We start from the raw sequence: 21937 nt of genomic DNA on the forward strand, positions 1-21937 counted from the left end.
AAAAAGGTAAATAAATAAAAAAAAAAAAAAAAAAAGATAAAAAAAAAAGAAGATACAAAAAAGATAAAAAGAAAAAAAAAGATAGAAAAAAAATCATTTTTATATGAATCAATATAAATTTGATATATAATAAATAAATATTATCTATGTACGTAGAAACTTAACGGATATATGTAAAACGAGATCAGACATCTTAATAATTTTCAATTGATTTTCGCTAGTTATGCAAAAAAAAAAGAGAGAGAGAGAGAAAAAAAAAGGAATAACACGCTTACTATTAAATTTTACGCGATTAAATTTAAATAAATGTTAATACAAAAAGAAAAAAAAAAAAAAAAAAAGAATTTTTTTAAACAAAACAAAAATTATATAAATCTATATAAATTTGATATTATAATGAAGAAATATATGTCATGCACGTAAAAACTTAATAGCTATGGTTACGTACTTGTCAAACATCTTAATAATTTTTATTAGATTTTTTCCCTGGTCAAGTTGGACACGTCAACGAGAGAGAATTACCTTTCCAAGCTAATTCTCGTGATGCATTCTCTCGTGAAACGAGAGGACAGAGAAAAAGAACAACGTTACGAATTGGTCGCGTGGCAGAAATCAGAATAAGTTTAACTCCCCCCCGTCTATCGGCTATTGTATTTCACACGACCGAACGAGGATTTAGTTCAGTTAAGCCCGTTCCATTGGCGGCTCTATTATTCCGATTCTAGCTAGCCAGAACCGACGGACGTATCAGCCTATTCTAAAGAATGCACTGTCTGTCTCTTTGTACGTGTGTACACGTGTACGGACGCGCATGTATGTGTGTGTGTGTGTGTGTGTGTGTGTGTGTGTGTGTGTGTGTGTGTGTGTGTGTGTGTGTGTGTGTGTATATGTACACGTGTCCATGTGTATGTGTTATGGACTGTGTTAGAGCAAATAACGAAGAGGATAGGTATAATTTACGACATGTAAACACATACATAATATCATCACGATCCATTCGGTTGATCATCGTTTTAATACAATGTTCAAGTAAAACTCACGTAAAAAACAAAGTCATGAATATCCAACGAAGAGAATCCACAAAGGACAACCAGTTTCATTCCAAATGATGATGATGATGATTATGATGATGATGATGATGATTAAGAAGATGATCGCACCCTTCGAAGTATAAACGTAAGATATTTTCTTACGTCCGAGTAGAGTAACTAAAATATTAAAAATAAGATGAAAATAAAGAAGGAAAGCAAGAAAGGAAGAAAGAAAAATCAATAAAGATAAGTCTTAAAGAACTCGTTAGATTTTTATCCTATTAACGGTATATAACATAATCTTCCATAAGATATATATATATATATATATATATATATATATATATATGTTTTAATTTGAAATAAAATAAATAAAATTAGACTTTGAACGACGTAAAGATACGACGTAAAATAAAATTTAAATAAAACAAATTAAAGGTAAGACATACCTTATGTATGTATGCTCTTCAATATCCGACGACGAGTTTCCATTTGACTGATCCAATTAACATTATAATCTTGGATAAGATAATGTTTTAATTATAATAAATTAGATATGATTACATGATTAAACGATATAACGAAAATTATATGTAAAAGAGAATAAGTATTAAAGCTAAGACTTATACCGTGTAAATACTGTTCACTATTTGATTACTCGTTTAAGACTAATACGAATTGAGTTTACAAGAAATCAAAACGGGAACGGTGACATTGTCTTAGGACGATCAATGATAGAACATATTTCTTGGAATATTCGATGACGTAACATTTACGAAAATAATATGAATGAAAGAAACTCGGTATATAAAGAAATCAAAACAGAGAGTAATATTGTCCTAGGATGATCAATGATAGGACATATCCGATGATACGAGTATTTACAAAAACATTACATATTGAGACGTCGAGTAATTGAAAACAAAGAAATATCGTGCTGGAATATATACATAATAAATATTTATATATGTACATATATATATATATATATATATACATACACATACATATAAATATATATATATATATATATATATATATATATATATAGTATATATCTACGTTACGGGTGCGAGATTGACGAAAGGTCGGACGTATCTGTCGACATTAATGGAGTTGTTTGTCGCATCACGTAAATCTCGCGTAAACGCCCCTATCCGAAGGATTCGTGCCAACTGCTGCCGGTGGTGGTGAGGGTGTTCAATGGGGATACGGCTTAAGATTGCACCGTTTAACATCGTCTATGGGGTTCGGTTTGCAACCCCCGCGGATATGCCGCTGGTGCAACACCCGAGAATAAAACACACCCCATGAAATGCTAACTATACTCATTGCGGCTAGCCAACCCCCATGAAATTGTGTGAATTTGACATTTAGATGTTTCCATCTAACTTTATATTAATTTCTACGAATCTTTCCAATTGACAACTTTTTCAATTTTATCGTAATAAAGAAATATTCTATTTTGTTATAATGATTTTTAATTTTTATAATTTTCTTCAATTTTTATAATTTTTCTTTATTTTTGTTATTTAATATTCCCTTGAAAATATTAAGTAAATATGTATAGGAATATATATGTATATATTACGTTCTCTATATTCTCACATATTGTTGTTGTAAATTTTCATTGAGCCTATTCGACGATTTAAGAGCATGCCTGAGAGATCTTCGCTTTCCGGTCGACGAATGTTCGGGGGTTGATCGAAACTAGCTGGAGGGTTGGCAAAGGAAAAAGGAGAATGATAGACGCGTGCAAGGGGTAATCCCAAAGGATTGTTCGAAGAATTAGGAGGAATATAGGAGTATTTAGATGAGCGAACGCCCTGTCGACCGTATAAATCGGCGCTCTTTTACAATCGTCTTGTTTGTCGTGTACGAATCATCGCACCCAGAGAAATCCATGAAAGGGAAAGACAAAGTACTTTTGAAAATAATATCCATGTCTTTCTCTCTCTCTCTCTCTCTCTCTCTCTCTCTCTCTCTCTCTTTCTCTCTCAATAATTAAAACGTTTTATCGATTAATTTGTTAATAGTAATATTCGACATTAAAATATATTCCCGTAACGAAAGAGAATCAACGATAGCTTCTTTACATTTTGATTTGCTCCGTTCGATCGACCGAAAATTTATGCACGATCGTATTTTAATTGTAAATCGAATTATTAACGAATACAATTTTTCACCGTGTCGGTGAAAAGAGAAAATTTCGAAGTCACACAACCGTATGGATTCCGCGCATTGATTAGGAATAATTATCCCGCCGACAGGATAGCCGGATTAAAAGCCAGAAACGTCAGCCTGGAAATAATTGTTATTAAATGTAAACACATCCGAAATGTTTTTAACGATCGACGCACCAACGGCAACGACCCTCGATCATTTGCAAATCGCGTCCCGTATACCTATATATGTTTCTCACTCTAAATAATCATCGAATATTCTGAGCATGCGGTTATTTAAACCAACTGAACTATAAGCAGTATTTGCTTCGCGTACACAGATTATTGAATGAAGTAAAATCGAGTCGCTTTACGCGGAAAATAATGCGCCGCTGCACAAATTTGACGAGACGCATCGCATTGTTCTATCCAACGAAGATCGACACCATTTTTGCATTAATTATCGATTAACGAGATTCAAAATACACCCGGGGAAATAAATTGAAATATATTTATTATTTTTAACGTTAAAATAACGCGATACGATGATAATATGACAATATGATATTTGAACGTAAGTTCCGCGAAAGTATAGTGAAACGCGCCCTATGATACGACATAAGAATATTTTGTTCCTTGAAATATAATAAATCAGATTAGATTCGAAATTTGTCATCGATCATAAAACAAAATGATTATTATTCTATCGATAGAAATAACAATAGATAACTATATCACGTATCTAACCTAATTTCATGGAACAATGGAGGAAAATCGATTAGAGATTAAAAGATGATCCTGCGTTTAATACGATCGAGCGTGAAATTCCTTTCATCATCAATTGCATCACATCGATGTTCGATAAGGGACAAGATTCTAGATCGATATCGTCGATACGATAAGTAATAGTGCACCGAATCGTGTTACACTTTTGCGAAGATTGAAAATTACGTTCATAAATAGTAGGGTTATGATGTATGTTTTAGATAATGGAAAAGACAAAACGATCTTACCAAATAATCTGTGCCTTCTCACGTTTTATGAACACCATAAAACATAAACCATTGACGTACGACCTATTACACACTGTACTAATTCACTTCGTTAATGAAAATAAATTCGCGACGAAGATTACGATGCATGGTAACCAACAGATTCGGGAATAGTGCGCATGCGCGCGTGCCGCCATGACACCGATTACCACGCTTACCACCGATTGCAAGGTAGAAAGGCGCGAAATTACGAATTATAGATACGTTTATATCTATATATATGTATCTATATATATATATCTATAGATATATAGATACATCGCATCGTATATTTACCTATCTACATAAGTATATTGAATGACGATAAAATTTGACTCATTTTCAGTAGATAAAAGAAAATAGGGGAGAGGGAGGAGGTAAAAATAAAAAGAAAAGGAAAAAGAAAGGAAGAAAAAAAGATGGGAAAATATTCGTTGCTATCGGAGAAGCAGACACGGTCGCAATATTACGAGAGGCAAATCTATTATCCGTAGAGTGACCGCGCGCGTCAGGACTGCATGATGGATGAGCGGTGATTAATTATATGCTGTCCATCCCTCCTACCAACCCCTGTATTCTCATCCTCTCCCGTCATCGCCGATGGGCAAACAGAGAGAAAAAGATAGAGAGTTGAGAGAGAAAGAGAGAGAGAGAGAGAGAGAGAAAGAGGAAGAAGAGAGAAAGAGAGAGAGAGAGAGAGAAAGGAAGAGGAAGAAGAGAGAGAGAGAGAGAGAGAGAGAGAAAGGAAGAGGAAGAAGAGAGAGAGAGAGAGAGAGAGAGAAAGGAAGAGAAAGAAGAGAGAGAGAGAGAGAGAGAGAGAGAAAGGAAGAGGAAGAAGAGAGAGAGAGAGAGAGAGAGAGAGAACTAAAGCAAAAGCAAAACGCACCGCACAAACTCTGCAACGCAACCAACGAACGTTCCTTCCTCTAGCAACGCGTTCGATGACAGACTGGACGTTTCACGACTGACGTATTAATTTTCTGGAGTGGACTAGAGTGGACTAGTGACTGACGAGGTTTTGCGTGCTCGTGCATCGTCTCTCTTTCTTTCTCTCTCTCTCTCTCTCTCTCTCGTTCTCTCTCTCTCTCGTTCTCTCCCTCGTTCTCTCTCTCGTTCTCTATCTTTTCCTCTCATTGAAACACAACGTGCCAGTCGAAGCATCACACGGATTTGCAGGCCGATGACCATGCCGATGACCATGCCATAACGAATCGCATTGGTCGGCCATTACGACGATGCTCGTACGCCGGTCACCGATCGATCGTAGGGATTAAAGCGAAGAGCCCCACGCGAAACCCAAGAATTACTTTTCATCGACTTTGTAGCTCGCGAATTAGCGATCTGTTCAGGCCTCATCCTATTATCTATATAATAGCGTATAATTAGGTGTGCGCGCATGAATCGGGGCTTCGAGCTTTATAGATAGAGGGTGTTAAGACATCGTGAACGTTGGGGTTGTTACGAGAATGCAACATGTGCGCTCGCATTTGATCCGTTACACCTGATTTCGGCCCCGGTCGACTCCGCCCTCCTGATTTTTACGCCCTACGAATTAAGGGATCGTTTAGTCCATATTTATCGTACGCGAGACATCGGAAAATAGATTAAAATTAATCTCTAAAAACGAAGGAAGAAATCGATTTTCTTTCTTCTTTCGTTTTTTCTTTTTTTTTTTTGTATTATTGCATGAGATTTTTTTTTCCATTCGTCGTTTAATCTTTTAATCTTCGACGATGAATACTTCTAAAATGATAGAATAAAAAGAGTGAGAGAGAGAAAAAGGGAAAAAGAGAGAGAAAGAGAAAGAGAAAGAGAGAAAACATTAAAAGCACTGTAAAGCTCACATCCTTTCAACCTTTTACAACCCGTTACCAATCAATTTCAAAGCTTTGCCTTTTCTCTACACGAAAAAGCTAAATGAAGGTGGCCCCTACAAATGAATGTTCCGGCAAATATCAGACGAGTTTCCATCGGCAACACTGCCACGACCAACCACGACCATCCGAAAGCTGTTTTTCATTCGAATCCGTTGCTTGTATCATAGGGGGAAGGGGTGCGTCCGAATAGCGATGGTACCGTCGAAATTAACCACCGGCCGAATAACAATCGAACTCCTCGGCTGTGAAAAAGCGCGGGAAATGGGAGCGGGGAAACGGATCGGCCAGTAGTGGTGTCGTGCGTGAAATTGGAAACGCGGCTCCATTAAAACGCCATTAATGGAGATTCGCAAATGGCGCGTTCAGGAAAACGCAACGAGACCCAATACGATTTATACGTAAAAGCCTTCGTTCTATATAGAACGATGGAACAACAAATAAAGAGAATGTTTCTATACGATAGAAAACCTATTTTCATGTAGATACTTATCTACTTTTTTTTTTTTTTTTTTTTTTTTTTTTTTTTTTTTTTTTTTTTTTTTAATAAAAATCTCGTTACATTTCGATCGTATCTTATCGCGAAATAATGCTTATTATTTAACTACCTACGCGTTTTCTATTTTTATTTTTTTTTTCTTCTCTCATCGTACGAATATTCGTGAATCGATTTACGTATAAGAGAGCGAACGACTCGTGAGAGTGCAAAAGGGATGGATACGAACGAACGATGGAGAAAGGAGAAATGAATAAAAAAAGAAGAAAGAATGGAAGAAAGAAAGAAAGAAAGAAAGAAAGAAAGAAAGAAAGGAAGAAAGAAAGAAAGAAAGAAAGAAAGAAAGAAAAAGGAAAAAGGATAGAAAGAAAAAAGAATTATGGACAATGGAGGTAGTAGAATAGAGAGAAGAAATATATCTATGTGGTGGTAGTGGTATGGATGGAAGGGCAGACTGGAAAGAGACCGACAGAAATGGACGGAGCGGGACTTTAAAGAAAGCGGAGCACCGAGCGTAGGAAGAAGGAGATAAGAATAAAAGAGGAGAATGGAGAGTGAGCGAGAGAGGGAAAGAGAGGGAGAGAGAAAGAGAGAGAGAGAGAGAGAGAGAGAGAGAGAGAGAAAGAGAAATATGGCGAGGTCGGCGAGCACGGGGAACGTGGTTATCAGTGAGAGCCGGGTAACTCGAGCTTATCGATGTGTGGGTGTGCGCGAGGTGTCGGCCATGTTGAACGAGCCTGCGTGCTCGGTACCTCCTCTCACTCTCCGAGGCGCGTCAATACCACAGGCTGGCGTCCTCCCTCGCCCCGCGGGACCAGAATTCTTGTAGGCCGCGTTCGCCTCGACCAACCAGAAAGCAAGCTGATACCTCGCCGTAGCGATGGCAACGCTTCGTCGTTCGAGCTGCATCACGGACTCTCCCTCCTTTCCTCTCCCTCCTATCCTCTTCCTCCTCCTCTTCCTTCTCCTCCTTCTCTTTACTCACTCACTCTCTCCCTCTCTCTCTTTCTCTCTTTCTCTCCTGCACCATCATACTCTTCTCGCTCTTCTACACCATCTCTCCCTCCCCCTTCCCCACCTCCACCCCGCCGCCCACCCGCTCCGCCCCTCTTCTCCACCGCCCCGTTCTCTCGTAGCCACCTGCCCCGTCGTTCTCAAAGAAAACGAGAGAAACGAGCAAGAATCCTTACCGAACGGATCCTTCAACTGTAAACGCCAAAACGATCGAACTTTCAAATTCACTTCTCTCCCTATCGTTTTTCTTCTTTTTTTTTTTTACCCACTCCTCCCTCCTTTCATATTTTCTCCCTTTTTTATTTCTTCGTTTCTTTGTTCTTTTTTTTTTGTTTTCTTCTTTTCTTTCATTCTTCCTCTTTACCCCCAATTTTTCCCAAAATCAATGCCGATCGATGGTTGAATAAATGGCCAATACGATATACTGCAGAGATAATAAAAACGAAATCTATCGGATTTTCATTTTTTTTCTCTCATATATGTCGATATCGATGATGTTGATGATGATGATGATGATGATAACAAATAATCTAAGTAGAACACACTTATGTATACAGATATGTGTATATATGCATGCATATACGTACGTATGTATATATATATATATATGTGTGTGTACCATGGTATATCTGATTCGAGTAAAAGTACTCGATGCTTTGATGCGAATATATTTGTGATAAGCGTACGAAATCGATATAGACAATAGTGGATCTCTCTTTTTTTCTCTCTTTCTCTCTCTCTCGCTCTCTGTCTCTCTCTCTCTCTTTACTTTTAGATAAGATAATCGAGAACATCTTGAACGACGAAAGAGTCGATCGCTAATACCATTCGAAGTTTCTTTCTTTCTCGCCATTGCGCCGCGTAGTAGTACGCGCGCTCGGATTCATGAATGAACGCGATCTAATATCGTAAGATTTCATTCGAGTCTTATGAAATGAAAAAAATACAAATAGTCCGTATGTAATATATTCTTTCGTAGTTTCTTTCTTCCTTTTTTATTTTATTACACATTTTTCTTTTTACCTTGATTTCTTTTTTTTTTTCTTTCTTTTTTTCTTATCTTCCTTATCCCTATTTCTCATTTTCTCTGTCTCCAGTTCAAACTCGTGAACACGATAAAAGGGGAACACAATATATAATATACATATATATATATATATGTATATATATATGTATAGTATGTATATATGTATGTATATGATGTACAAGTGTCAAGACCGACGGTAGTTGCCCGAATGAAATGGCGAGAAGTAGCACTGCGTGAAATATTAAAAAGTCCCACGAGACCCAGCGAACTTCTTCGTAAAGATTGAATTCTCGTCTCTTTCATTTCTCTCTCTCTCTCTCTCTCTCTCTCTCTTTCTCTTTCCAAGAGAAAACTATGTAGTACCTTAAACAAGTTTTCTTATCGATTATGAGATTTTTTCAAATCCATTTTACTAGCCAGCAAAATCATCCTTTTGTTTCTTTCATTCTTATATACGCATATAAGTATATAAATATACATATATATATATACATACCTTAATATATTTACGTAATAATATTTCGATATAAATAATTCGGTATAATAGTCCTTAATCATTAATTAATTAATTAATCGTGATAATTAAAACCTACGATATATATATATATATATATATATATATATATATATAATTTCCTGAAAGATAGGAAAAAAACTGATAATGAATGATCGTTAAGAATTCGAAGAATGTTATTAGTTAGATAGATAGTACGTGCCAAGCGTAACATTAACACCCGGATTACATTCTAATTAACAAAGAGTTTGTCGTATGTGACCGCTCCCTAATCCGTTTACGAAAATTTCAATTTCTCGGCCGCACCTAAGTAAACCGGATATCCCACGATTTCGGCTGGCTTCGCATTCGGTAGAAATTCGGCGATCACGTTGGCCAAGTGCAAACTTAACACCAGAGAGACACAGACTTTGTCTTTCGATATTCCGACGACGAAATTGCGCCCCGTCCGGAGATTAAATATCGTTCACGAAAGAAGAGATTAAGGCTTTACGAATAGGTCCACGTAGACGAGAAGATTATCCTAGATATCTCTTCTTTGACTCGATTCTTCTTGTCCTTTTCCAATAAAATCAGATATTTCACAAGCCGCAGATGATTTTACAAAGATATCGTTAGAATGAGAAAGAGAAAAACAATAACGTATAGATATTAAAGATAATGCATCGACAATATAGACACGCGAATGATACGAGGCTTAAGCCTCTAACGAGAGACGCATTATCGATTATTATGATTATAATTATGATGATATGATTATTATCGTTATTATTATTAAATATTATTATTAAATATTATTATTATTATTATTATTATTATTATTATTATTATTATTACTATTATTATTATTATTATTATTGTTATTATTATTATTGTTATAACATTAACGAAAGGAAAAAAAATATATAAAGTAATCTGCCTCCCTCTTTCTCTCTATCTTTCTCCCTTTCTTTTCCTCTATTTCTAACACGTTTACTATTCAACATCTAGGCGCGTACATTGAACGTCAAGGCTCTGCAATGAGATAGTACCTGGCGCGCGATATCTCCGGCGCATTATGGCTGCACGTGCACACAACCTAAAGAGAGATTACAAACTGGTATGTACGGTCCAGCACACTGTTGCACGTAGCTCGATTACACGACACTCAGCACACGCGCGCGCACGAGAGAGAGAGAGAGAGAGAGAGAGAACACTCGAGTCGATACGGCCAACCTCCCTTCTCTCTCTCTCTCTCTCTCTCTCTCTCTCTCTCTCTCTCTTTTCTCAACATGAACCTCTCTCCTTTTCCCTTTCGATCTTCCACCACTCCTCACTCATGGTATATAACGAGAAAGAGAAAGAGAGAAAAAGAGAGAGAGAGGGAGAGAGAAACGCGCTCTCTTCGTGAAACTGCACGCTCAACTACGTAAGTATGCGCACACATGCGCTCTTGCTAGCTCTCTCTATCGCGCGCGCGCGCGCGCGCGTGCCTCACGAGTACGTGTATACAATCACACACAAACATTGTTCATGATTTAGTCAAATATTGGTGCGATACACAGCTTTGTAGTACCTCACGGTAGGTACGTAGATAGATAGGTAGGTAGGTAGGTAGGTAGGTAGGTAGGTAGGTAGGTAGGTAGGTAGGTACCTACGTACGTACGAAGGTATATATCTAGTACCGTATATCATACCGAATAATCCACGCTAGATTGCACCTAGATTGTCCAGCCGTTGTTAACTAAGACTCATACTTTACGGTCGAATCAAGTAGCAAATATCGTTATTGGTATACCCGGTGGTCCTTAGAAATATTCAGCTAGCTATACTTACTCTTGTGAAGATTTATATCTAGAATATCAAGTTTAGTAACTGTTTGTTTGATTTCATTGCGAAAACTTTCATCCTCGTTGAGTTTATATGAGTATAAGTATATATACATACATATATATATATATATATATATATATATATACACGACATAGTCATCGCGATAACACGTTACGTTTTTTAAAAGCAGACGCTATCGTTTATCTCTTTTCTTTTCTTTTCTTTTCTCTCTCCCTCTCTCTCTCTCTCTCTCTCTCTTGTTTCCTTTCTTTCTCTCGATAGTCAAAGTATGAATTCAAATTTTCGTATGAACATCCCCTTTTTCGAAATAACTAAACGTTTCTATTTCTAATGAGCGTTTCCTATCGATTGTATAGAGTAATAGCGAGATTAGGTCATTTACACAAGATATTTGATGGCACTTATCCGACAAAAGGCTCTATGTCAACGAGCACATCTTCGAGTGCTCGTACAAATGTATCCGAATGGAAGTTAAATATTATCGTATAGACAACCACTTCATTTGCGCATCGCGCGCATGAATATTTTCATTTCAAACAGGACGATAAGAACTCTCTGATTTGTCTACGCGCTTATGTAGTTACATACCATTGGGACATTTTCTCTCTCTCTCTCTCTCTCTGTCTCTCTGTCTCTCTCTCTCTCTCTATCTCTTTCACTTTTCTGCTATTTTCACGAAATAGATATCACCTAACTAACGAGCAACAGGATGCAAAAACACCCTGTGATACACGTGCTCATAATTTATCTTGTTTTTCATAGATACTCACTCACTCTTACCCATTCGATATATGTTCCCTATATGTATATATATATATATATATATATATATATATATATATATATGTACATATTCGTCTTCGATTTTTATCGTATCTGAAAATTAATTGATTATATATACTTCAGAGCAGTGGTATCCAATCTTTTTGTTTACACGAGTCGCACTGAGAGATGTGGAAAAAAATTCTCTTAGATAGCATACGAAAAAAATAAAATTGAGTATTGTAAAGAGTATAGGTACAAGTGAAAAATTTTCTTTTCTTTTTTTTCCCCTTTTCTTTTTCCTCTTTTTCTTCTCTGCCGCTAATCAAACACTTTATCTCTTTTCTAGCTAAAGCTTCGCGAGAAAACATTGAGGCATGCTTTAACATCGTAAGTTGGACCGTGCACCGTCGTTTCAATCGTATCAACGCGCTCGACTTCATTCGCATTCATTAGAGTTTTGTTGGTACAATATTTTTTTCTTTTTCTTTTTTTTTTTTTTCTTGTTAAAATAAAAAACGATAACGTTTCGATCACCGCACCGAAAGTAAGATCATTTTTGATTGAAACCAAAGGAGAAAAATTCGGCTCTATTGTTGGGTGACTGGTTGAACACCTCTATTCCGAGAATTTAAAATCATATTAGTATCTACTATCGACGTTATATTAGTAAACTATCGGCATACTTTAATCGCGATAACGATTATTGATATATTTACTATATTAAACCAGCTTTGAAAATTCATTTTTCAATGTGAAATATATATATATATAACATTCATACGTATTCTATCAAGATATATTGGTATTGTAACATATAATAGGATTAAGGAAATGAAAGGATATAATATGGTATTAACAAGAGAAGGGTTTAATTATTGTGGCGTGTAAAAATTCTTTGACAAAAGATGAAATTTCATAGAAATACGTTGCTTTATTGAAACACTTACATCCTCGATTCTCGTCGTTCCGTTTTAACCGCGATAATATTACTTTTTTCCTTTTTTTTTCTTTTATCCTTTTTTTTTTCATCTTTTTTTCTAATTCCTTTTTTCTCTCGTTTCTTTTTTTCTTTTCTTTTCTTTTTCTTTCTCCTCTTCTCCCCTCTTTCTTTCTTTCGTCCTTTCTTTCTTTCTTTTTCTCACTTTCGCCGTTATTTATCAATGACACTTTTATATCGCACGTTGTCGGACTAACGACAGTTCGAAGATTGCGTGACGTACGGGTGAATTCGCCGTATGTGTGAAAACGGTAATGCCAATACTGGTGGATGTACTTAAGAGAAATGAAAATGAAGGAGATAAAAACTAACAAAAAAAAAAAAAAAAAGAAAAAAAAAGAAAAAAAAGAAGAAGAAAAAAGAAACGACGACGAAAGAGACGAGAGGAAACTACAAAAGGAAAAAAAAGAAAAAAAAAAGAAGGGTGAAAAAGAAAGGGATGAAAAAAAAAGATGAAAGAATCTATCGAGTAGCACGAATTATGGCCGATGGAAGAAACGTCGTTTAAAAGCGATGATAAGAAGGCGGAGGCAAGCAAGAATGAAAAAGCATAGTAGTAGAGTGTATGAGATTTCATCGTTCTTTCGAGATTTTCAATTTCGTATGCCTCCACTCGAGATCTGTCGACAAGATTCGTCCTTGATTCTTCCGTCGGCCGAATTCTCTCGGATTTAATAACGACGACACATGATGATAATGACGATGATGATGATGATGATGACGATGATGATGATAATAATAATGATGATAATGATTATGATTATGATGATGATAATTATGTGAAACATTAGGACGCGAAATTATATCAAACGAAAAGAATCAAATTATATAATTGCAATGATACTTATAATAATACTAATAATAGTAATTATTGTGGCAATCATAAGAATAATAATAATAATAATAATAATAATAATGATAATAATAATAATAATAATAATAATAATAATAATAATTACAATAATAATAGTAATGATAATAGTAATAATAATAATAATAATAATAATAATAATAATAATAATAATAATAGTAATAATAAGGATGTACGTGATCTCTTGCGATGCGCCAGTCATTATTATGTACAGATTTTTATATGTGCCAAGCGCGTATTTCAAAAGTGTCCTTTCATTTATTCCGACGAGCGAAAAGAAGGATCATTACGAATTTTCTTCAAACAGATCTGTGCGAATGTAAGCAAAGATAAGAAAGAAAACATCGCGAGCGCAGTGAATGAAATTCAATATGTATCTACTTTTGAAATACGCGATTACAGTGCATTGCGAACACCGTTCTCTTTCTCACTCTTTCATTCGTTCTTTCACTCTCTCATTCTCTCTCTCTCTCTCTCTCTCTCTCTCTCTCTCATTCTCTCTCTCTCTCTCATTTTTATATATAATATGTATACACCTAACATAATGTGTATCATTAAAGATTCCATTTATTTTTTTTATATCTATATATATATATATATATATTTATATATTTATTCATTTAATTATATATACCTCTCTGTAACATATAATATTGTACATTATACGCGTTACACGTTGTCGGCTATCTACATGTATCATACAAAAAAACACTGAACGTATCCTGCGCGACGCTTTCACAAGAGAATTCTTGAAACGTTCAAGGGCGAAAACATTGTCATTTTCATCGTCCGTCACATTCGAAGAACGTTTTATATTATCATTATATATTTTCTTGGTTAACATTTTCTTTTCGTTTTATTTTTTATTTTTATTTTCACTTTACTTTTTTTTTTTCTTTATTCATTCGTTTATTCATTATTCCCTTTCCTTTTCTTTTTTTTTTCTCAAAATTTTTGGGACACGTGCGCTAGAGTGATGACGCACGCACAAGCGGACGCACTTACATACATACGTCCATCGCGAGTATACGTTCGCTAATTTATATTTATTTTCGCAGATTATCACATTTTTGTCGCTCTCTGTGCCGGCATCACCGCCAACCTTCACCCCCCCCCACTCTTCTAACTTTTCTTCGTCATTATTTAACAGCACCGCAGCCCGAACAATTCTCACCGATCTATTCTATCATAATTATACGCTTCTCCTTTGCTTTTCTTTTCTTTTAACTTCGTTTCATTTCGTTTCGTTTCGTTTAGTTTTCTTTTTTTTTTTCTTTATTTATTTCTATCAATTAATTTTACCGTTGCTCCGTGTCTCCGACCGATTTTGATTTATAATATATATTTGGTATGGACGATACACACCGTATATTCACGATCTCGTTGTACCAACGTGTACGTTTAATAACGTCTACCAGCACGCTTAAAAAGATAACGGCTTCTGAACGACGGCCGAACGATTATGTAATGATCGATAAACTCACCGAAATGTTATACATACATATGTAGGTGTGTTACATTGCTCGCGTTAAAATTGTCTCGCGTTCATTTTTCATTCCTTCTATTTTCTTTGAATTTCTTTTCATTTCATTTCATTTCATTTCATTTCATTTCATTTCATTACATTTCATTTCATTTCGTTTCATTTCATTTCAATTCAATTCAATTCAATTCAATTCAATTCACAATTCAATTCATTTCGTTTCATTTCAATTCATTTTCTATTATTTTCTTTACAACGATAATGCCTCTTCGATAGATATCTACGACAGCCATTTATGTGTACGTCGACTCGTTTCGAAGATGCATCCATTCTCGTGCGAATGAACCCGAGCGAAACTATTCTTCTTCTTTTTCTTCTTATCGCCATTGATTTCTATTTAATGATCGCTCATAGCGATAGCAATAACCATTGATTTAACGTATACCGTACGATCATCCACGATACGTTGAAAATATTGCGATAGTAGTAGAAATAGAAATAGAAGTAGTAGTAGTAGTAGTAATAGTAGTAATAGTAATAGTAGTAGTAGTAGTAGTAGCAATGTAGTAGCAATAGTAGTAGAGACCGATGGCGATAAGTATGACGCGCGCGAAATCGAGATCAACGACCGAAAACAAGCGAGCGTGTTTTTCTACACAACAAATGATAATAACATATGTATGTATCTACGTACGTACATACGTATGTATGTATGTATTTATTGTATATACACACATGCATGCGTATATAAAATGACTAATTCCAAAATAATTTCGAAAGACCTGCTGCTGTCGCTTGATAATATAGCAATCGTAAATCGATACTCTCGAACATCGCATCTCGTTCGAATGTTACATCAACGAAAAGATTTGTTACTAACAATAAATTGTTTAAGTGTCGTCGTACGCTCAACCTGGCGCATCCCTACGCATTCTTGCATACATTGACAGATCGACAAATGGTAAATTGAAAATCGAGATAAACGAATTGCAAATAGAAAGATAGAAAATAAACTATGTCAATGATTTAATCCGATTTTTTTAAAAAGGAAGCAGGAGTCTAACAAATGAGTCGAAGAAGACGAATCGCGATCGATTATTAATTCGATCGTTTGTAAAGTAAAGCACACTACGATACTACGCTTCTTTTTTTTTTTTTTTTTATTTTTTTTCACTTTTCTTTTCTTTTTTTTTTGTTTGTTTGTTTGTTTGTTTGTTTTTTTTTTGTCTTTTTTAGTTTTTCTATTTAATTCTAGCGCCTATCAGAGAATCGTTGTATACCACTCCATGCTACGTAAGTAAGTACAGGATCGTGGACGGAGGCTCGAGGAACGATTGTGCGCGAAATAAAACTATCGCAAAAACTATAAAGCATCGTCTGCATATCGGTTAAATGTAATCGCAGTGGTAACAACGTTTTCCTCCTTTTACTTTTCCTTTATCTTCTTTTTCGTCTTCGTTTTCGTCTTCTTTCTCATTTCTTTTTCTTTTTTTTCTTTTGTTCCTTCTTCTGCTTTTTTCCCCTTTTTTTATTATTTTTTTTCTTTCATTTTGTTTTCTTTCGTTTTAAATTATCATTATTCTTCTCATCGTTCGACTAACCGCTAAAATTCATTATTAGGCTCGCGTCAAAGCATATTTCGCCGTCGTCTCGCGTGTAAATATAGAATCGAAAATATTGTCCTCGCAATAATATCCAAAGAGTGAAAACATAAATAACGTTTTCACGTTTACGCGCGGCTAATACAGAGATATATGTATAGATAATCTATCGAATATCGATGTTCGAAGCTAATCGGTCGCATATCGGAGAGACACTTTCGCATCGTTTTATTTATTTTTTATTTTTCTTTTTCGTCATTTAATTGCAATTTGCAATGTATACATTTATCGATTAGACGTACGCACCCATGTTAATTAATTATGCCTTTAAAATTCCACAAGAACAGCAGCAGCAGCAGCAGTAGTAGCAGCAGCAGTAGTAGCAGCAGCAGCAGCAGCAGCAGCAGCAACACCACCACCACCACCACCACCACCACCACCACCACTACCACTACCACTACTACCACTACCACCACCATCACCACCACTACCACCACCAACAACAAGAACAACAACAACAACAACAACCACGCACCCCACGCGTCGCGACTCGAACGAGGACGGCTTCGAGTCATCTTTCTGTTTTCGGTGAGAAGACAAGTAAAACGGGAAGGAAACTCTCGAGACAATTTCAAAGTACACGGTTTGTCCACTTTTTTTCAAGGACGAAAAAAAATATACTGAAGGAAGAAGAGGAAATAAAAGAAGTGGATAGAGGGAAGAGACTCTACGTGATCGACGTGACACATTTCAGCCGAACGATGTGCTTTATAAGCTCATTAACCATCGTCGAATGTGAAAAAAAAAAAAGAAAAGAAAACGAAAGACAAAAATACTCAAAAACAAAAAAAAAAAATAACTGATTTTCGATAGAAAAGGTTTTCGAGATTATTGAATCGAGCAGAGTTTATATGTACGTCCGGGGATCTTCGTTCGTGCCAGTTGAAAAGGCGAATACCGGTTGACCGTACCTTGGATGGAATCGGAGTCTCCTTTTCACGCAATACTTTCCTCTTCGTCGTCCTCTTCGTCTTCATCGTATTCGTCGTACTCGTCATCGACAACCTGCCAAGAAGAGGTTTCGTCGGAACGACGTCGACGGCGTTGTTGATGTTCTTGTTGTTGTTGTTGATAATGTTGTTGATGTTGTTGATTAAGATGATGTTGATGTTGAGCGAGAGAAACCGAAGAAGAAGAGGAGGACGAAGAGGAAGACGCGGACGATTGAGGTGGTGGTGGAAGAGGCGGTGGCGGCGGCGGTGGTGGCGGTGATGATGATTGTGGCGGCGGCGGTGATGGTGGTAGTGGTTGCGGCGGCGGCGGCGGCGGCTGCGGTGAAGGAAGAACGTCGTCGATCGTCGTCGGAGAAAGATGATTCGAATTTGCGACGGTAACACCGGCAACGGAAGCAGCAGAAGCGGCATAGACCGCAACGGCAGCGACTCAAGCCAAGGCGTAGGGGTGAGTAGCGTGATGTCACAATCCTGGAGCCGCTGTGGCGACCGACGGAGGAGGAGGCGCACTGCTGGTAGCCACGCTTGTCGCGTGATGGTACAAAGGACTCTGGTAATATTCTTGATGATGATGATTACTCATATTGTGCATGGGTCCTCCAGCGGTATTCGAGCCAGCGTGCATTCCATTATGATGATGATGACTTGGCGGGGCGGAATGTGCATGGGGGTGATGAGGTGAGCCGAAATTCGCGTAGCTCTGATGAAGCTGTTCATACATCTTCATCTCCGGTGGCTTCGTATCTTGGGCACCTGGCGACGTACCTGCCGTTGCGCCAGGTAATAACCTGGTAATGCTAAATGGATGACTGGCAGCCGTATAAGGTGGCTCTTGTTTTAGGCTCCCTGCCATACCATGATGAAGAGCCGCCGGATCGGATAGCAAGTGAGGATGAAGTGTACGACTGACCATGGCAGTTAGTTCGTCATGTGCCGTACCGAGATCTGGTCCTAACAATCCACCGATATCGGTGGTGTCACTTTTAAGAGCAGCATGATGCTGATGAAGCCCAGCCGAGTGATGATGATGATGAGTCGAGACCAAAGAGTGAAGGTCTTTGTCGTCCTGTTGCTGAGGGGCATGATGAAGGGACGAGGGTGTCTTCTTACCGCCATGACCAAGATCATGAGAATTCGGACTATTATGACCAGCGGCGGCGGCTGCTGCAGCAGCAGCGGCGGCAGCAGCCGCGGCCGCAGCACCCGAGTGATGCTGTTGGTGCTGTTGATGTTTGTTATTCTGCCTCGTCAATTCTTTCTTTTCGTCTTTGAACCTCTTTTGACGACGCAAATAACAACCATTTTCGAACATATTACCGCTCTCCGGATGCAGCGTCCAAAAGGAACCTTTACCCGGTTTATCAGGTGTTCGCGGTACTTTAACGAAGCAATCATTGAAACTAAGGGAATGTCTTATCGAATTTTGCCATCGTTGCTGATTCTGCCGATAAAACGGGAATAGATCCATAATAAATTGATAAATCTCCGAAAGTGTGAGCATTTTGGTTGGCGCGTTTTGTATCGCCATCGTGATCAAACTAATATAGGAGTAAGGCGGTTTTGCGTGCGTGTAACTTCGCCGATAAGATTTATCGGTACGTGCACGTTGAAGGGCAGAATTCGGAGAGTCTGGTTCGGTTAACGACAAAGGATCTCTGGTTACAGCGGTACCACCGCCTGGCGTTAACGGACCATAACCCACGGCGCTCATGCAAGCGCCACCACCGCCCATCGATGTACCTCCATAACCACCCATGCCACCACCACCCATCGAAGCCATCCCCATTGCCGAGCTCATCGTGCTCATATTGAATCCACCGGCTCCCTGAGGACTGCAACTCGGGCCGACTCCAACGCCCATCGACATCCCCATAGACACGCAACCCATCGAATTTATCGAGCTGTACGTGGGTGCCATGCTGCCCATACTGGACATCGCGGCGCTGGTCATGGCACCACCGAGACTACCAGCCTCGCTGTACAGCTTTTGCGACTGGAGCATGGTCATAGAGCTCACCGGTGCCGGGGTGGGCTGCTGTCGAGACGTCAAGCGGGAATCATGAAAGCCACGGTACCACGACTGCTGATAATCCGGTGACCCCTTAATCTTATATCCGCCCGTACTTCCTTCACTTTAATCCTCACGTCTCACTGAATCACGGTAACGATAAAGGTTCTTCCTTGAAGTATCTCGATCACGCGGCACCTTCACTCTGTTCTTTTCGATTGAATTTCTTTCTATATTTCTATCTCTGTCGTTATCCCTATCTTTTTCTCTTTGTCCTTATTCCTTAATATTACACTCAACAATTCACAAAATTTTCTTATCAACACTAGGATCTTATCCTCGTGTCCTCACACGCCTCCTATTATACAGTTCACCGCAGTTTCAGTGAGAAATTCCAAAAACTAATGATCGACCTTCATTCACGACCTATATTTATTCCCTATACGTGCACTGTGTTCTCCTTAAGCGAAACAATGCATGTACGACGTCCGTCGGGCCGGCACGAAGGACGACACTCGATGACACGTAAGTTGTGTTCACGCGCGCACGCTGCCCTGTCCTCCTCGGTGGTATGTTGGGGTAGTATAATTGTTGTTCCAACAAATGACACGATGATCGTAGTTAGAGAAGAGGCCACGGCACTTTCGCGAATGTCGCCGACAACGACGATGACGACGACGACGAGGACGACGACAACAACAACAACAACAACAACAACGACACGACGGCGACGACGTCGACGACGTCGACGACGACAACGATGGTGGCGGCGACACCAGCACCGTTTGTCGCGTAGAAGCGCGCTCGGTTGTTTGAACGGGGCCTGTTTGGAGCCACCTCACCTCTACACTATTCTACCTCTGTGTGCCGTGTGGATGGAGGCCGGTTAGCGAGTGTTCTCCGCTACTCTTGAGTCGCCGAGTCTTGTTCAAATACACCCCACTCTATGCAACATGGCGCCGCGCCCGAACATTCTATACGAACCAATGGGTACCTTCCTGATCCCACCGTTGGTATTAACCAACCAATCGGACTCTCTCGACTCTTCTACCGGTGGCGTGGCCGTATCACGGAGTTTCGAGATGCGATGAATCGTGGCCGCGACAGGACTTCTCTCTCTCTCTCTCTCTTCCTCTCTCTCTCTCTCTTTCTCTCTTTCTCTCTGTTTCTCTCTCTTTCTCTCTGTTTATCTTCTCCTTTCTCTTTCTCTTTCCAGCGCAAGCGCCGTATCTTCGAACTTCTTCGAAGTCGCACGAAGGCCGCTTGCGCAATCTCTCTCCTCTCTCTTGGCCGATAAGCGCCGCCGTCGACGGGTCCGGCGTCGGGTCGAGCGTCGGGACGGCTGCGGCCACGACGCCGGCCACGTTCTCGCGTTCGTTTCTGCTTTCATCTCTCTCTTCCTCTTTCTTTCTTTCTCTTTCTCTCTCTCTCTCTCTCTCTCTCTCTCTCTCTCTCTCTCTCTCTCTTTCTCTCTCACTCTCTCTCTCTCTTTCTCTCTCTCTCTCACACACACATACATATACACATACACGTTCTTTCTTTCGTTCTTTCTTTCTCTTCCTCTTTCTCCCTGCCTCATCCCTCTTTCCTCTCTTCTTCTCTTTTCTCTCTTTCTTATCGTCCTCGCGTCGACCGATCCGCCACGCGTTTTTACACCTATCGCTCGTCCCCGACCTTTCTTTCTAATCGTCGTTTCCTATTTCTTTCCTTTTCAGCAACAATTTTAACTCCCCTTATTCGTCAACTTTTTAGCACGAACACAAGATGTTCAACTTCTTCTTCTTCTTCTTCTTCTTCTTCTACTTCTTCTTCATCATCCTCTTTCACCCCTCATCGTAATTTTGTTCTCTTGTCGTTACAAATCCTTTCGATGTTTCTTTTATTTGTTTGTTCGTTTGTTTGTTTGTTTGTTTGTTTGTTTGTTTGTTTGTTTGTTCGTTTTCTAATGTGTATCTCTTCCGTGCTGTGACTTTTTTCCTCATTTCCTTTTGGTGGTGCGAACAAGGACAATTTTTAATTGGTGAGGACTATTAATCTGGAAGCATCTCTTCGTAACGATCTTGCATTCCTTCTTCTCCAATGGAACGAGGTAAATAATCCTAAGTATTAGATAAGTTTGCTTCTTTTCCTTGTTAGTTTTTTAATCGAACTTATCTTTCTTTCACAAATTTTTCTCGCATGTTTTTTTTCAAGCTCGCTATTATTCGTACAATGACT

General features: G+C 38.4%; 3 protein-coding genes across 4 annotated transcripts in view; all 3 read right to left on the reverse strand.

The window, feature by feature from the left end:
• Window positions 1-4348, reverse strand: part of PpD3 (protein phosphatase D3) — an 83524-nt gene extending 79176 nt beyond the window's left edge. For both annotated transcript variants that reach the window (XM_035876568.2, XM_035876566.2), the window contains exon 1: window positions 4207-4348. The gene's annotated coding sequence lies outside the window, so the exon portion shown is untranslated. The remainder of the gene's footprint in view (window positions 1-4206) is intronic.
• A 10479-nt stretch (window positions 4349-14827) lies between these two features.
• Window positions 14828-18142, reverse strand: LOC118446197 (uncharacterized; the record flags this gene model as incomplete). The annotated part of the gene is made up of 1 exon (XM_035876578.2): window positions 14828-18142. A coding segment is annotated over one exon (447 nt), but the record flags the coding sequence as incomplete, so codon positions are not given.
• Window positions 18019-20642, reverse strand: LOC146872706 (silk gland factor 1). Its single transcript, XM_085659601.1, has one exon. The coding sequence runs from the start codon at window positions 19718-19720 to the stop codon at window positions 18176-18178; it is 1545 nt and encodes a 514-aa protein (XP_085515727.1). The 5' UTR covers window positions 19721-20642; the 3' UTR covers window positions 18019-18175.
• Between the last annotated feature and the right edge of the window lie 1295 nt (window positions 20643-21937).

This window comes from Vespa mandarinia, chromosome 10, assembly GCF_050613455.1.
Source record: "Vespa mandarinia isolate Hongniang chromosome 10, ASM5061345v1, whole genome shotgun sequence".
NCBI lineage: Eukaryota > Metazoa > Arthropoda > Insecta > Hymenoptera > Vespidae > Vespa > Vespa mandarinia.

Coding starts and splice junctions, on each gene's coding strand:
- LOC146872706 (XM_085659601.1), bottom strand. CDS start 19,720: ATGACCATGCTCCAGTCGCAAAAGCTGTACAGCGAGGCTGGTAGTCTC.